At 44.8% G+C, this 17,720-nt stretch overlaps 1 protein-coding gene across 1 annotated transcript in view; it reads left to right on the top strand.

The window, feature by feature from the left end:
• Window positions 1-17,720, top strand: part of LOC135873830 (ATP-dependent translocase ABCB1-like) — a 114,052-nt gene that overhangs the window by 26,865 nt on the left and 69,467 nt on the right. The window contains 2 exon segments of the mRNA XM_065398443.1: window positions 8,228-8,462; window positions 9,802-9,861. Coding sequence (XP_065254515.1) covers window positions 8,228-8,462; window positions 9,802-9,861 — 295 coding nt within the window.

Genomic DNA, 17,720 nt, shown 5'->3' with positions numbered 1-17,720 from the left:
ATCTTTGTTGGTCCTCAGATTCGTGAACTTCTTCGAGATGATGCATTTGACCATGCACTGCGTGGCAAGGAAAAGACAGCATGGAAAGCCTTTCAGTTAGTGGCAATAAATTTTCTCGGAAACAACAAGGCAGACAACTACAGGTTGTTGGTGGAAAACCACCTCAAGGCATACAAAAGCCTTGGTTGCAACATGTCACTAAAGATACATTTTTTGCACTCTCATCTAGATTTTTTTCCACCGAACTGCGGAGCAGTGAGCGACGAGCACGGCGAGCGATTTCACCAGGACATTGCAACAATGGAGAAACGCTATCAGGGCAAATGGAGCCCATCAATGCTTGCAGACTATTGCTGGAAGTGACAAGAGATGCTCCATTTAATGAATACAAGAGACAAGCCAAGAAGCGCCGACTAGACACTGAATAGGACTAAACTATGTACAGAATAGGTTTTTACCTTTTGTTTCATAATAGATTTTATTTTATATAACCCTTTTGCTGATTTTTAAAGTGTTACATAAACCGGACAGGTGAAATATTATCATGTAAAGCAACCATAAACACATGAAAAGACCTAGGTTTATAATTTATGATTAAAACTCTACTATCTACGCAATATACATAGACATAAAATGTAAAAACTTAAATATCTTAAACAGTAGCCAATCAGTTGTTTTAATTGTCATATTTGAATTCAGCACATCAAAATACATAATAAATAGCACATTTTATTTCTGAAGCAGACGACTTCTCAAAAATTGTAGACCAGTGTTATCTGCATTTTATAAGTGGGGACCTGCGACACAGAGAGGCCAAGTACCTTGCCCAAGATCACACAGGAAGTCTGTAACAGAGCAGGGACTTGAACCCAGGTCTTCTAAGTTCCAGGTAGAGTTCCTAGTCACTAAACCATCCATAGTCTCTAGTAGTCACAGGTGATCATAGGCGCTGACTCCGTGGTTGCTCCAGGGCTGGAGCACCCACGGGGAAAAATTGGTGGGTGCTCTGCACCCACCGGCAGCTCCCAGACCCGCCCCCCCCCACACCAGCTCACCTCCGCCTCCCCTCCGTCTCCTCCCCTGAGCGCGCTGCCTCGTTCTGCTTCTCCCCCCTCCCTCCCAGCACTTGAGCCGCGAAACAGCTGTTTCGCGCAGTAAGCGTTGGGAGGGAGGGGGGAGAAGCAGGACGAGGCAGCTCACTCAGGGAAGAGGCAGGGCCAGGGTGGGGATTAGGGGAGGGGTCCATTAGGGTTAGGGAGGGGGCGGAGTCAGGGCGGGGCTGGGGGCGGGGTGGGCGCGAGCACCCACCGGTGCCAAAGAATGTTGGCGCCTGTGCAGCTGATCACCAACTGCTGCTTCCAGTTGTCACCTGAGATTTGAAAGAGAGTAACAGGTCTATTGATCTCTCCAAATCCCTGGAGCTATTGGTACTCAATTGGAAATCAATGGAGACTAGTTGAAAGAGTCTTCTGGGGTATAGCATTATTTTTACTGAGGTGTAGAAATATACCTCTCTATACAGTGTACAATTTTAACCCTCTCTTCATTGCATTGTTTTGGAAATAATTAGTCTTTCAAATTAAAATAAATTCTGGTTGACTTCTGAGTTCCTGAAAACCATACAGAGATCTTCCAATGGGCAAATGTGGACACAGCAAACACAAACAGACCATTTCTCTCTTTATCATTTATTCTCTCTAACAAATTATTTTTTTAAGGCAGACCAATATTACTTTAAAGATTCAGAGGCAAGCTCCAGTAGATGTAAATTCAAGCCTAGAGGCTATACAGATACAGTAGCAAATAACATACTTAAGGTTTCATATAGAGTTCCATTTTAATTTCCTGTTTACACTTTCCCATTGTAGGATTTGTGTCATATAGGATCATAAAATGTAGGGCTGGAAAGGACCTTGAGAGGTCATCTAGGCTGATCTCCTGTGCAAAGAAAGGACCAAGTATACCTAGACCAGGGGTCTCAAACTCAAATGACCATGAGGGCCACAAGAGGACTAGTGCATTGAACCGAGGGCTGCATCACTGACACTCCTGCCCTCGCTGCCTCTGGCCCCGCCCCCACTCCACCCCTTCCATTAGGCCCCGCCCCTGCCCCACCTCTTCCCACCCCTTACCTGCCCCATTCCAACCCCTTCCCTGAAGTCCCCACCCCAGCGCTGCGTCCAGGGGGTGCAGAAAGGGTGCAGGGTGCAGCAGGGGCTCAGGGCAGGGAGTTGAGGTGCAGGTGGTGTGCAGGGAGCGGCAGGGGTCTCAGGGCAGGGTGTTGGTGGGTGGGGTGCAAGAGGGTGAGGGGTGCGGCAGGTGGCTCAGGGCAGGGAGTGCAGGAGGGGTGCGGGATACAGCAGGGGGCTCAGGGAAGGGGGTTGGGGTGCGGGAGGGGTGTGGGATGTGGCAAGGGGCTCAGGGCAGGGGGTTCGGGTGCAGGAGGGGTGTGGGATGTGGCAGGGGGCTCAGGGCAGGGAGTTGGGGTGTGGGATGTGTCGGGGGCTCAGGGCAGGGAGTTGGGGTGCAGGAGGGGTGCAGGGTGCGAGCTCCAGCCCGGCGCCGCTTACCTAGAGTGGTTCCGGGGTGGCAGCGGCGCACACCAGGGCCAGGGCAGACTCCCTGCCTGCCTGCCTGCCCTGGCCCCCGGCTCCATGCTGCTCCGTTCCAGGAAGCAGCTGGAACCATATCCCTGCATCCCCTGGGGGAGGGAGAAGGCTCAGGGTTCCGTGTGTGCACTGCTCTTGCTCTAGGTACCTCCCACAAAACTCCCATTGGCCGTGGTTCCATGTTCCCGGCCAATGGGAGCTGTGGGGGGTGGTGCCTGGAAGGAGGCAATGCAGGAGCCCTCTGCCTTCTTCCCCCTTCTGCCCCGGCCTGAAGGGACGTGCTGGCAGCTGCTTCAGATAGCTGCGCGGGGCTCGCAGCACCATAGGGGGCAATCCCGCGGGTAGGCAGAGGGGTAGGGGAGAGCGTGGGGAGCTTGGCAGGCCACATGCAAGAGCCCCGCGGGCCGTGTGTTTGAGACCCCTGATCTAGACCATCCCTGACAGGTGTTAGTCCAATCTGTTCTTAAAAACTTCCAATGGCAGGGATTTGACAACCTCCCTTGGTAACCTATTCCAATATTTAACTATCCTTATAGTTAGAAAGTTTGTCCTAATATCTAACCTAAATCTCCCTTGCTGCAGATTAAGCCCATTACTTCTTGTCCTACCTTCAGTGAACATGGAGAACAACTGATCACCATCCTCTTTATAACAGTCTTTAATATATCTGAAAACTGTTACCAGGTCCCACCTCAGTCTTCTTTTCTCAAGAGTAAATAAACCTAATTTTTTAACATTTTCTCAGGGTCAGGTCTCCTAAACCTTTTATTATTTTTGTTGCCCTCCTCTGGCGACAAAACTCTCTCCGATTTGTGCACATATTTCGTACAGTGTAGCACTCAAGCCTGGACACTATACTCCAGCTGAGGCCTCACCAAAGCCACGTAGAGTGGAAGTATGTCTTACATATGACACTCTTGCTAATACACCCTAGAATGGGGTTAGCCTTTTTCCTAACTGCAAGGCATTGTTGATTTATATTCAATTTGAGATCCACTATAACTCTCAGATCCTTTTCCGTAGTATGGCTGTCTTTACATTGTGGAGTTGTGTATTTGATTTTTCCTTAGTAAGTGACTTTCCACTTGTCTATTGAATTTCATCTTGTTGATTTCAGACCTGTTCTCCAATTTGTCAAGGTCATTTTGAATTCTTATCTTGTCCTTCAAAGTGCTTGCAACCCTTCTCAGCTTGGTGTCATTCACAAGTGTTATAAGCATACTCTCCATTCCATTATCCATGTAGTTATCTAAAATGTTGAATTGTACTCACCCCAGTACAGATAAATCCTCTCATGTGTTAGATAAATCCTCTCAGTTTGACTGTGAACCATTGGTAATTACTTGTTGAGTTTGGTTTTTCAATCAATTCTGCACCTGCCTTATAGTAATGTCATATAGTCCACATTTCCTTAGTTTGCTTATGAGACTGTCATATGGGACAGTGTCAAAAGCCTTACTATAATCAAGATAAATTATATTTATTGCTTCATCCCTATTCAGTAGGCCAGTAATCTTGTCAAAAAAGAAAATTAGGTTGGCCTGATATGATTGTTCTCTTAGCAAATCCATGCAGACTATTACTTATCACCCTATTATCTTCCAGGTGCTTACAAAGTGTTTGTTAAATACTTTGTTGCAGTATTTTTCTAGCTATCAAAGTTAGGGTCATTGATCTGTAATTCTCCAGGTTCTCTTTGTTCCCCTTTTAGAGGTAGGTACTAGGTTTGCCCTCTCCAGCCCTCTGGGAACTCACCCATCGTCCATGAGTTCTTGAAGACATTGCTCAGGGTTCTTAGATTGCTTCAATTAGTCCCTTAAGTATATCCTAGGGTGAATTTCATCAGGCCCTGCTGACTTGAATACATCTAACCTCTTTAAATATTCTTTAACCTGTTCTTTCACTATTCTAGCTTGCGTTCTTTCCCCAGGTTGTTAATATTAATTGTGCTAAGCCTCTGGTCAGTTACCCTTTTTAGTGAAGACTGAAACAAAACAGGCATTAAACTCCTCAAGGATTCTTGGTATCATCTCTTATTAACTCTCCTTCCCTGCTAAGCAGTGGACCTACACTTTCCTTTGTGTTCCTCTTACTCCTAATGTATTTATAGAATACTAAAGATATATTACATTAAACATTAACATTGTTCAAATTTGACTTGTCTCTCACATGAACAGTCCTGGTTTCTGTAGGGAGGACTCAGTTTAGTTTAGTTGAATGTATGGCCACGTGTCTGGTTGATATTAATGTTATATCACCATGTAGTCTGTAAGATCGTGTTCTATTCAAATCTGTATTAAGGGGTTTAAATATTTCATGCTAGGAAGCTACTTTTAAAACAAATATATTGCAATTTTGGGGGTAAATTTTGCAGTTTTAAAAAAAAGTTCTAATTATTATTGAATGAATTTGTGGATTATGCTGCATATTGGATTACACCTGGTTAAAATATTTTTGAAAATGTTATTGTACATAAGCTATGAAAAGGAAGTGTCATTTCAAATATAAAGAAAAAATAATTTACCGACCAAAAAAACCCCACCACTTTTAAATACATTTTGAAACTTACATGAAAACAATGTTCAAAGTAGAGTGATTTTCCCATTGAAATTAATGTTGAAGCAGACAACAAGTTTGAACATTACTTTTTATTTGTATGGCTTTCTTTCTAAATATCTATATGGGATTTGATAGAAAAACACTGGTGATTCCCTTTAACACTGTGATCCAAACCAACAAAAAATTCAGGGAAATTCAGAGTTAAGGCTCTCTCTTCTCCACCTATATCCTTTTGTGGTTAGTTGTTATAGGACATCATAGGCACAATACATAAAAATATCTGTTGTTTGTAGACTCCGGTAATAAATAGTCATAGCAGGATAAGTTAAGCTTTACCCAGGAAACTAAAGGCCTGTCTACACTACAATCTTAAGCAGACCTATGTTACGTTGACTTACAGCCACCGCAGTAATTACTGTGTTGGCTGATGTCCACACTACCTTCCTTCTGTCAAAGGTGCATGTCTTCACCAGGAGTGCTTCCACCAACTGAAGAGGGGCATTGTGGGGGGCTGAGAGCCCGGGCTTCTCACCTCTGGCAGGGAGATCCACACCCAGAGTCTGGTTACCATGCTCCCAGCTGGGAACAAGCAGCCAGTACCTCACGGGGCAGCAGGGCTCCAGTGGGGAGCCTGGGCGGCAGCCCAACTGGGACCCTGGGTGGCAGCCTGACTTGGAGCAGAGACCAGCCACCCAGCTGGGGGGCCAGGAGCTGACTTTCTTGTCAATTTCATGGCTCCAGAGGAACTATGAAATTGACAAGACTGACAGCCAACAGTTGACATAAGGAGCAGTGTCTACACAGACACTGCCTTGCCCTAACTACAACAACATAAGCCCTATGCCTCTCCTGGAGGTGGAGTTATTGTGTAGTAGGGAACTTACATCAGCGGGAGCAAGGCTGTAGTGTAGACACTAACCTAGTTAGGTTGACATAAGTGGCTTTATACACCAAGCCTAAAGGACTGATCTTTCAGCAACGGAGTTTGAACATAGATTTCAATGGGAGCTGACTCAGACCCCTTATAGTTAAATTCCTTGTTCTTAAAATTAAGTTTATAACAAACCAACAAAACAATAAAATTAACAAATGTTTAACAGGTTTGGGAATTTTTAATAATCTCTTTGAATGCATGGGAGCATTGACTCAATAAACCAAGTGACTTCTCCGAATGTCAATTCACCTTGCAAATTGTAGAGTGCAAATAGACAGTTACCACACTTTTAGAGCTGTTACTCTCTGCTGTACACCAGTGTCAGATTTTTAAAACATGTTTTGACATATGAAGAAAAATATCCAGATGCAAATAATAGGTTTTAAAAATATATTTTTATAAACCTTCATCTTACCTTAGCACCTGCAAGGTGGATCCACTCTTTCGCAGCCTTAGAAGTACTGGTAACTGTGATGTCTTTGAATGTTGAATTCTGGGGCACTGCAGTAGAAATGGGCCTGGATATGTAACAATAAAAGACATAAGTATTTTGGTCCCAATTGTGCCTCCCTTATTGGGTGTAAGGTAGAATCCAAAATAACTAAGAATAATACAGTCCTGAGCCATTTTTCAATGAGATTTTGTGAATGCTCCTCTTATTCTTTCTATTTGGGACTTTCAACATACTGTATTATTTTGGGGCTGATTCATTCAAAGAAAAACCCAAACTTTCAAGAATGACTTCTAAGGTCTCTACCCACTTCTATTTTCTTTTTGAAATACCACAGTCAATGGTCTCATTCACCATCATTTACAATAAAAATATTGCTATTATATGAAATATACACCACAGAGGGAAGTGCAAGTGCATCATGTGTTATTATTTCAAGGATGATCATTAAGAACCTGGTTGTGCAACCCTTACTCGGTTTGCCTTAGGGCTTATTTGTCAGCGTGGAGTAATTGATGGCAATAAGCTGTTCTGCGATAGCTATTCCGGAACAGTTCCCTACGTGAACACAGAATAAAAATCACCTTATTCTGGAGTAGTTACTCCATTTTGGATGTGCAGTAATATTCTGGAATAAAAGTGATTTTATTCCAGGAAGATTAAAAATTGAATTGAGTGTAGTGGAAGTATAGTCTTTTTGTTCATATGTGGTTAACTGTTGTCAAATTAGTTCTTTTTCAGAACATGTATTTTATCAATATTCCGGATTTTAGACTAGAATACAGCTTTACAGACCGTGTCAGTGTCTGCATTATTAACTCCATTCTAAGCAATCTTTACTGAAGTGGCAATCTGCTGTAGGGGTGACATTTCAGATTTTGCGGGGGTGTGGGGGAGCCCAACTTTGAGCAAGGGCCCAGGAGCTACTTAGGCCCTTATAAACTCATGGATCTTTTTGAAGGATAAAATGTAAAAAAAATCAGACAGCTAACTAGAGTTAGAGGTGAATCATCTGCCAAGCTTAGCAAGAATTCATCCAGCACAGGATAGCAGAAACCGGTTTTTATATATTGTTGACTGCTCTTCAGAACATCATATGCAGACGACTGATCCTGTGTGCCAGAAACAAAGAACTGTGCCAGCTTGGAGTATATTTTGTTTGTTCTTTGTGGCCTTGCTGGTTTGCAGTGCTGAGGTCAACTTTTGCTACTGCCTGAGGGGAAAAGGCAATTTCAGGTTCCTTGGCTATGTGTTCAGCTTCCTCACATAACTCCTTCCATTTGCTTTCAGATGATCTCATTTCTTCAGAAGCAGGAGTATTGCTTGCTACTAATTCCAAGGAACTAGATAAATTCCGGCTTTAATTTTGCAGTTCTTCTGAAGCACTGTTCAAAATTTGAAGATCTATTCCTATTTGCTGAGGTTCTTAATTTTTCAAAAATTATTCAGTCTCTGCAGGAGGTCCTTAGCAGTGCAAATACAGCTGTTATTAAATTTACAAAGAATTTTCTGAAGTGGAAGTCTTGCATCATTTATATCCTAAAACAAAAACAAAAACATATCACTTTCAACTGACCGACTGTAGTGAGGCGGATTGGCCGCCCACAGACCCGGAGGGGAGGGGCTCCTCACTGAACCCTGGTGGGCAGAGCCACGCCACGCTCAACCCTCCAGCCGGAAGTCAGTGGGCGGGACAGGAAGTACAAAAGTCGGGCTGGAAAACTCAACTGGGGCCCAGGTGCTGGAGGCACCAGAGGCTTCCTGCAAGCTCCCGAGCTGGGAGGCTGCCACAGACCCTGAGGAATCTGAGGAGTGGCCAGGGCCATTTAGAGACCCAAACACGGAGGAGCTGCAAGCCCTGACAGAGGCCCTCTTCCCCGACAACATGGACGACCCTCTACAGAGCCAGGTACGCCCTGAGGGAGAGTTAATAAGTGGCCCAGAGGTAGCCGACCCCTGTCTGGCTGCAACACTGTCAGCAAGTGAGTCAGTGTGGTGCGCTCAGGATCCCCGCTGACCCATTGGCAGACCGCTCTGGCACTGCTAGGGCCCTGCTGGGACGCACGGGAGTGGATGGGCCTGCGTCCCCCCCTGCCACCCCAATCCGTGGGTGGCAATCTCCCTCTCTCTTAGGCAAGAAGCCTGCGTTCGTTGGCCCTCCGCTACAGTTAGGAGGCTCGACTGTTTTGCTGTACAGCCTGAGTGCAGGCCTGAGCCAGAGACTCTTTGCTGCCCCGCCCTGACCAGGGGCTGGGCTCTGTAACTTTGTTTGTCGTTCAGCCCTGATCACAGACCCATGCTCTCATCTCCCGTCACCCCGCAGATTCCCCACGCCAGGCGACCTCCCAGGCATTTGTCTTCCAAAGAGAATAACACAGCCAGTAAGTACCCATAAGGATTACCAAGATAGTGAATTTATTTTTACATTTCCTTTGGGTTTCTTAGGTATGTTTGAGTTAAATTTACCACTCCTGTATTAGAACAGTATGAGAGCCTCTGATGAAAGGTGTTCTGTAAATGCCAAGTACTATTATTTTTAGCCTCTTATTCTGCCATTCCCCATCTAGATTAAATATTAGACATTGACTGAAAGTCAATGCCCGTGGACATCCTCACAGACAATAGAAATCCATTCCATTCTTGCCACTTTTGGCAAGGCAGCAATTTGATTCAGTGACATGATTGTGAGATTCATGATGCACATAAGGACATCTTAAACACGCTTGGATTTTATACTGGGATCCCCCTGGATGAAAGGGACTTGAAGCTAGTGTAACCAGATAACAAGTGTGAAAAATTGGAACACTTTTTTCTCTGGGGTGGGGATATAGGTGCTGTGACGCACGGCTAGAAGTGGTTAAATATCCTGCAAAATAAATAACCCTCAAAAGACATGTGGGGAGATAATGTTTGTGTTTTTGTGTGTTTACATATGTATGAGTAGGGTTGACAATGTAACCAACAGTCCCTGTCTATGCTGTATTCTGATAATTCAGAGGTCAAAAGAACATCCTATCATTTAAATGAATTGTAAACCTGGGATATCTTGGTATTCATCTCTCTTTGAAATGTACTGTGAATGGAGGAGGAACAAGCAAATGGCCTTATGTTAATTCGTATAGCTAAGTACCAGTGATGGACCTCCTTCAAAGTCATCCTAATTACCTTTTGTTCCCTGAGGAACTCCAACTTGTCAAAAGATATGAAATTGTATAAAAGATCTTTGGGTCTTGATTCTGTCATTTCAGATCTACTTGGACTTCATCGGGAGAATTTTGAGTCGCAAGACCGAGATCCCAGGTATGCTGGTACACCCTGAATATGATATTTGGACATCGGACTATAACCTATGAACTATTTCTGAAAGAACTCTTTGCAACTACAAATCTCACCATCTCTGCTATGAATCTGCACCTCAATGAACTGAATTCATGCCTGTATGTATATTGATCTTTTAACCATACTCTCTCTTTAGTTTTTTAATAAATTTTAGTTTAGTTAATAAGAATTGGCTGTGTTGGGGCCTTGAGGTGCTACCTCCAGACTATAAATGTCATAATAAATGTTGTGTTTTATGTTTCACAATAATGCCCTAGAACTAGGGAAGGTGCGTGTGACAGTGGGGAATGCTGGGATTGTGGAGGTGACCTAGGGAACTGCAGAGTGTTGTGCCCTCAGTTTCCACCCCAGCTCCTGATTTTTAACAAATATTGGAGCAGAAGGAATTTTTGTTGGTTGTGGTGGTGATGGAGTACTAATTATGTCTCTATTTAAAATGTAGTAGCTTACACTATCAACTAGAATTGGTACAATGGGCTAAATTCTGCCCTCAGTTACACAATTCTAACCCCACACGGGTTGCATGGTTGTAACTGAAAGAAGGATTTAGCCGCCAAACTCTTAACTCTGTAACAGTTGTCCAACACCAACCAGGTCTGGGTACTGCTGGGAGAGGCACCCAAGAAAGGAATTCTATCTTCCTGGTATTTGCCTACTATATCAGGGGTGGGGGTGGTAAGCCGAAAACGGTATCTATTATTTTACCATTGCCACATGCAGATATATTAATGTGAAAGTTGCCACACATTGGGGTATTTTCAGCTCAATCACTTCAGGAAAACAAAGTGTAGCTTGTTTTTTATGAATGCTATAGTGGGTATAGTCCAGCTGTAACCAGTATTTCCTTTAAGCAGATACCACTCTCCAGTCTAACCAGTTAGGGCTGATGCTAGTTAACTCAACTTGACTGATGCTGCACTGTAGTGATTAGGCCCTTCCAATTAGCAGCTGCCTCTTGGAAGGGCAATCAAATACAGTGAAGTTCTGGAACAGCCTCACAATAGGAGTTGCTGGGACAAGCAACGTAATTTGAAGAGAGAGCTGGACAAATTTATGAGCGGGATTGTATGATGTGGTTGGTTAGGGGAGCTGACTTCACAGCCCTGAGCGTCCCTTCTGGTTCATGTTTTATGTTCCTAAAATATCATGCTTAAGGGCTTCAGCTGGTCACCTGCAGGGATTCCCCCCTCCCGCCCCCCATTGTATTCTGGTGTTTATCTCCTTCCTCTAAAGCATCAGAGATGGCCATGGCTGGAGATGGGACACTGGATGAGGTGGGCCCTGCTCTCAGGTGTTACTGAGAATTTTCTGATGTGCTTAGCCAGCTGGCTCTTGCTCACATGCTCAGGGTCTAACTGACCACCATATGTGGAGTTGGGAAGGCATCTTCCCCAGGTCAGATTGGCAGTGAGCTGGAGGCGGGAGGGGGTTGCCTTCCTCTGCAGCATGTGGTGCAGTTCTTGTGTTAGAATCATCAGGGTATATCTTATTAACTCAATTCCTTGCCATGCCTGGTGCACCTCCGCGCCTCCTATTCTCTGCCTGTGACAGTTTAATCTCCTGAGGGATTTAATACTTTGGTCTAATTTCAGTTGTTCGGTTTGATGCCTGGGTGTTGGTGGCCTGTGATATACAGCAGGTCAGACTAGATGATCCGCTTGTCGCTTCTGGCCTCAAAGTCTGACATTTGGGCCTGAAGATTTTCTATTTCTAACCAAAGATGATTTTTAAAATTAATTGAGTGGTTTGATAAAATAGAACACCTAAAAAAGGAAACGGCATTCTTCCTTCCAAAGCGCACACCTTCCTTAAATCATAAACAAAACAGTCTACAGTATTCTACAGTAATGGCCCAAAATACTACAGAGACACGATTGTAAACTATAGTGTTGTGAATCATGACAGTGTAAAAGCAAAAAAAAAAGGGGTTAGGTTGCCATTTAAGTATCAAAAACAAAGCATCTGTTAAGCTAAGTCTTAGCCTAATATTGCGGAGTCTGTAAAAGCAGGGCTCACATCAAAAGCAAATAAAAACAGCAAAATGGTCAGTGTGACTCAGCCTTAAAATAGCAATAATTAAAAACAAAAATTAAAAAAAGCAAAACATAACATAAACAAACTGCAAATGTTTTAAATTAATGCATGCCACTAAAATGTATAAATGCTTGTGTAATATTGCTTGTACTTTAAAAAAACTAAGGCAAAGATGCTCTCTGTCAGCTGTGTTCTTCCCTTGCAATTGCATGTCCTAAATAAAGCTATCTCTAATTTTATTGCTTCCAACCTAAAAGTAAAGTTTGTTTCTTCCACAATATTTGGTGCCTTGTGATTCGGATGGCTACGCCTGGCTGAGGCAGTGACCACTACTACGGACCGTTCTCCTTCGAACTCCAGGTGTCAAGAGAGCTTTTGAAATCTCTGCTGGGGTGTCGGAGGAGGACTGACCGTGGGGCCGTCTGTCCCTTTGGGCTCACGCCATGCGAACTTTTGCTTATGCAACAAGATCAGACGCAGAACAGTGTTGGGGAATTGGTTGCCCCATGTAAGGTCAGTAATATGCATGTGCGGGACTGGGAAATGTGTTGTTGCCCCAGGGTCAGGGCCGGCTCCAGGGTTTTGGCCGCCCCAAGCAGCCAAAACAAAAACAAAACAAAACAAAAAAGCCGCGATCGCAATCGCGATCTGCGGCGGCAATTCGGCGGGAGGTCCTTCGCTCCCAGGCGGAATGAGGGACCGTCTGCCAAATTGCCGCCGAATACCTGGACGTGCCGCCCCTCTCCGGAGCGGCCGCCCCAAGCACCTGCTTGAGAAGCTGGTGCCTGGAGCCGGCCCTGCCCAGGGTAAGCCAATGTGTGGCTTAGGTCAGACCTATTGAGTTGAGGGGTTGTGGTAACGCCCTCAAAAAAGCACACAAGTGTGTTCAGCTAAGGGGTTGTGATGATGCCCTCAGGTTTAAAAAAAAAAAAAAGGGAGAGGAAAAAACCCGATGCAGCGTAGTAAAAATTTCCTATAAATTAAAAAAAGCCAACCCCCCCCCAAACAAACAAACAAACAAAAAGCTTCCCCCCCAAAACCAAAAAAACAAAAAAACAAAACAAAACAAAAAAACCATAGCTAGCAAGCTTAGTCCACAAATAAAATGCTGGCCCTATTCAAAGACGCTGCTCACCGCTAAAAATTGGCTAACAAAAAAAAAAAGGGGGGACTGAAATATGCCCAAGCAGCTGTAAAATCTGCAAAACACTGCCAAGCATTAATAAAATGTGTTAGGTTTCTTTTCTCAGAAATAAAAAAAGCACTACCCAAAAACCCTACCAGCCCTGCCACTCCTTAAAACCAAAAAATTGGATCTATGTAAAGGTCCACCAACAAAAAACTGCTTTGGCTCCACGCTAAAAAGCCCCTTACCAAGTCCTGCTAAGTGCCAAAAACTAACTGCCTGGACCCATGTTTCTCACTGCAAAAAAAAACCCTCCGCCTCAAAATAATTCCACTCCTACTATTAGACTCATAGACTCATAGACTTTAAGGTCAGAAGGGACCAATATGGTCATCTAGTCTGACCTCCCGCATGATGCAGGCCACAAAAGCTGACCCACCCACAACAGAATATTCCAGCCTGCGAGCCCTGCCCTATGCTGCGGAGGAAGGCGAAAAACCTCCAGGGCCTCTGCCAATCTACCCTGGAGGAAAATTCCTTCCCGACCCCAAATATGGCGATCAGCAGTACCCCGAGCATACAGGCAAGATTCTACAGCCGGATCCTCATTTTACCCGCGATGGCACGTTAATGCTTAATTGACTAAAATCACGTTATCCCTTCAAACCATTCCCTCCATAAACTTATCAAGCCTAATCTTGAAGTCAGAAAGGTCTTTCGCCTCCACCGTTTCCCTCGGAAGGCTGTTCCAAAATTTCACCCCTCTGACGGTTAGAAACCTTCTTCTAATTTCAAGCCTAAACTTCCCCACGGCCAGTTTATATCCATTCGTTCTCGTGTCCACATTACTACTGAGCTGAAATAATTCCTCTCCCTCCTTGGTATTAATCCCTTTGATATATTTAAAGATAGCAATCATATCCCCCCTCAGCCTTCTTTTGGTTAGGCTAAACAAACCGAGCTCCTCGAGTCTCCTTTCATAGGAAAGGTTTTCCATTCCTCGGATCATCCTAGTGGCCCTTCTCTGTACCCGTTCCAGTTTGAGTTCATCCTTTTTAAACATAGGAGACCAGAACTGCACACAGTACTCCAAATGAGGTCTCACCAGCGCCTTGTATAACGGAAGCAGCACCTCCCTGTCCCTACTAGAAATACCTCGCCTGACGCATCCCAAAATCGCATTAGCTTTTTTCACAGCCACGTCACATTGCCGACTCATAGTCATCCTACGATCAACCAGGACTCCGAGGTCCTTCTCCTCCTCCGTCACTTCCAACCTATGCGTCCCTAACTTATAACTAAAATTCTTATTAGTCATCCCTAAATGCATCACCTTACACTTCTCACTATTAAATCTCATCCTATTAATTTTACTCCAATTTACAAGGTCATCCAAGTCTCCCTGCAGAATATCCCTATCCTTCTCCGAATTGGCAATACCTCCCAACTTTGTGTCATCCGCAAACTTTATCAGCCCACTCCTACATTCGGTTCCGAGGTCAGTAACGAATAGATTGAATAAAATCGGACCCAAAACCGAACCTTGAGGAACCCCACTGGTGACCTCCGTCCAACCCGACAGTTCACCTTTCAGTACTACCCGTTGCAGTCTCCCCTTTAACCAGTTTTTTATCCACCTCTGGAATTTCATATCGATCCCCATCTTTTCCAATTTAACCAATAATTCCTCGTGCGGGACAGTATCAAACGCTTTACTAAAATCGAGGTAAATTAGATCCACCGCATTTCCTTTATCTAGAAGGTCTGTTACTTTCTCAAAGAAGGAGATCAAGTTGGTTTGGCACGATCTGCCTTTCGTAAACCCATGTTGTAATTTGTCCCAATTGCCATTCACCTCAAGGTCCTTAACTACTTTTTTTTCCTTCAAAATTTTTTCCAAGACCTTGCATACTACAGAAGTTAAACTAACAGGTCTGTAGTTACCCGGGTCACTTTTTTTCCCCTTCTTAAAAATAGGAACCACATTAGCTATTTTCCAGTCCATCGGTACCACCCCCGAGTTTACAGATTTATTAAAAATTATCGCCAAGGGGCTTGCAATTTCTCGCGCCAGCTCCTTCAATATTCTAGGATGGAGATCATCCGGTCCGCCCGATTTAGTCCCATTTAGCTGGTCAAGTTTGGCTTCCACCTCTGATACTGTAATGTCAATCGCCCCTCCTTTATTCCCCTCTGTCCCGCTCCCTCTATTCCTAAACCCTTCATTAGCCTTATTAAATACTGACGCAAAATATTCATTTAGATATTGTGCCATGCCTAGATTATCCTTAATCTCCACTCCATTTACATGCTTCAGCGGTCCCACTTCCTCTTTCTTTGTTTTCTTCCTATTTATATGGCTATAAAACCTCTTACTATTGGATTTAATTCCCCTCGCGAGGTCCAACTCTACACGGCTTTTGGCCTTTCTCACCGCATCCCTACATGCTCTGACCTCAATAAGGTAGGTTTCCTTACCGATCTGCCCCCTCTTCCATTCTTTGTACGCTTTCTGTTTTTTCTTAATCGCCCCTTTGAGACGCCCGCTCATCCAGCTAGGTCTAATTCTCCTGCCTACTAACCGTTTCCCCTTTCTTGGGATACAGGCCTCGGACAGCTCGTGCAACTTCAGCTTGAAATAATCCCAGGCCTCATCTGCCTTTAGCTCTCTAAGTATGTTAGCCCAATCCATTTCCCTAAGTAGTTGCCTTAATTTATAAAAGTTGCCCTTTTTGAAATCGTAAACCTTAGTCACAGTTTTATTTCTGTTAATCCTTCCATTTAGTTTAAACCGAATTAGCTCATGGTCACTCGAGCCAAGGTTGTCCCCTACTATCATTTCCTCAACTAGGTCCTCACCACTCACCAGCACCAAATCTAAAATGGCATCCCCCCTCGTCGGTTCAGCTACTACTTGCTGAAGGAATTCATCTGCTAGCACGTCTAGGAACATCTGAGCCCTATTATTGTTACTAGCATTTGTTCCCCAATCTATGTCTGGGAAGTTAAAGTCCCCCATGATCACACAGATCTTATTAGTTTTTACTTCCTTAAAAACATTAAATAGTTCTCTGTCCGCATCCAGGCTAGATCCCGGCGGTCTATAGCACACCCCAAGCAGTATCTCAGGGGAGGCTCTAGTAGTTCTTTTACCCAGTGTAATCATTGCCCAGACAGACTCTGTCTTATCCATTCCATCACTTATTATTTCTTTACATTTTAGTTCATTATTCACATACAGTGCCACACCCCCACCTTTACCTTTTTTCCGGTCATTCCTAAACAGCACATACCCTTCGATACCTGTACTCCAGTCATGACTACAGTTCCACCATGTTTCGGTTATTCCTACGATATCAGGTTTCATTTCTTGGACCAGGAGCTCCAGTTCCTCCATTTTGTTACCTAGGCTTCTCGCATTGGTGTATAAACATCTTACCGTATGCTGTCTGTCCTTTCTCCCATTAGTTATGCACTTTGGTACGGACCCCCTAGTGTCCATCCGCCCCCTCCTTCTAATGTCCAATTCCCTACCCCTATCTATATCTGTGCTTATCTCTTCGCCCTCATTTTCAGTGTTGGAATCTGGCGTGGAGATTAACTGGACATCTCCCAACCGTCTCCCCCAAGTTCCTAGTTTAAAGCCCTTTTGATGAGATGAGCCAGCCTTCCTCCCAGAAGTCTATTTCCTTCCCTACTCAGGTGAAGTCCATCCCGCGAGAACAGCTGTCTGTCCCCGAACGCCTCCCAGTGGCCATACATCCCAAAGCCCTCCTTATAGCACCACTCCCTCAGCCAGCTATTTATCCTCACAATTCTGTCTGCCCTTTGCTGTCCTTCTCTAGGAACAGGCAGAATCCCACTGAAGATAATCTGAGCCTCAACTTCCTTAAGCGTCTTCCCCAGCCTGGCATAATCTCCCTTGATTCTCTCTAGCGAGAACCTAGCCGTGTCATTCGTTCCTACGTGAAGGACGATCAAGGGGTTTTTACCTGCTCCCTTTAGGATCCTTTTCAACCGCAGGTCCACATCCCGTATCTTAGCGCCCGGCAGACAGCACACCCTTCTGTTTTCTGGGTCCGCCCTGGTTACAGGCCTGTCTAACCTCCTCAGTAAGGAGTCCCCAATCACATACACCTGCCTTTGCCTAGGGGCAGCGCAATCTACCAGTCTATCCCCTGTTCCCTGCGGCCGTAAGTCCTGCCTGTCTCCATTTACCCTTATAGTCCCCCTATTGCCACCCTGTACCCTCCCGGGGCTGAGTATTGATGCTGTCTCCATCAACTCCTCCCCCCTGTCTATTGGACTAGCTGCCCTTCTTTTCTTCCTCTGCCTCCCACCATCAGTTACCACCTGCTGCGTCCCCTCCTCGTTAGCCAAACACCCAAACCTGTTCCTGAGTTCTATTTCCCCCTCACTAGCCCTCCTTTTCCTTGGCCTGTTTCTCACGGTCACATGCTTCCACTGCTCTTGTTCTCCCCCCGACATTCCCCCCTCACAGACCATAGCCCCCGCTTCCACCTGCACCCCCGAGCATTCCCCTTCAGTTACCCCTTGCCTTTGCTCCATTAGCTGTTCAAACCCCCTTCTAAACTCTACCAGGGTCTCTACCTGCATCTCCAACCCCCGAACCTTTTCCTCTAACAGAGCGAGTAGGCGGCATTTCAT

This window comes from Emys orbicularis, chromosome 2 (assembly GCF_028017835.1).
Source record: "Emys orbicularis isolate rEmyOrb1 chromosome 2, rEmyOrb1.hap1, whole genome shotgun sequence".
In the NCBI taxonomy this organism is placed as follows: domain Eukaryota; kingdom Metazoa; phylum Chordata; order Testudines; family Emydidae; genus Emys; species Emys orbicularis.
The sequence above is the reverse complement of the archived record's forward strand: the minus strand, read 5'-3'. Positions and strand labels throughout refer to the sequence as shown.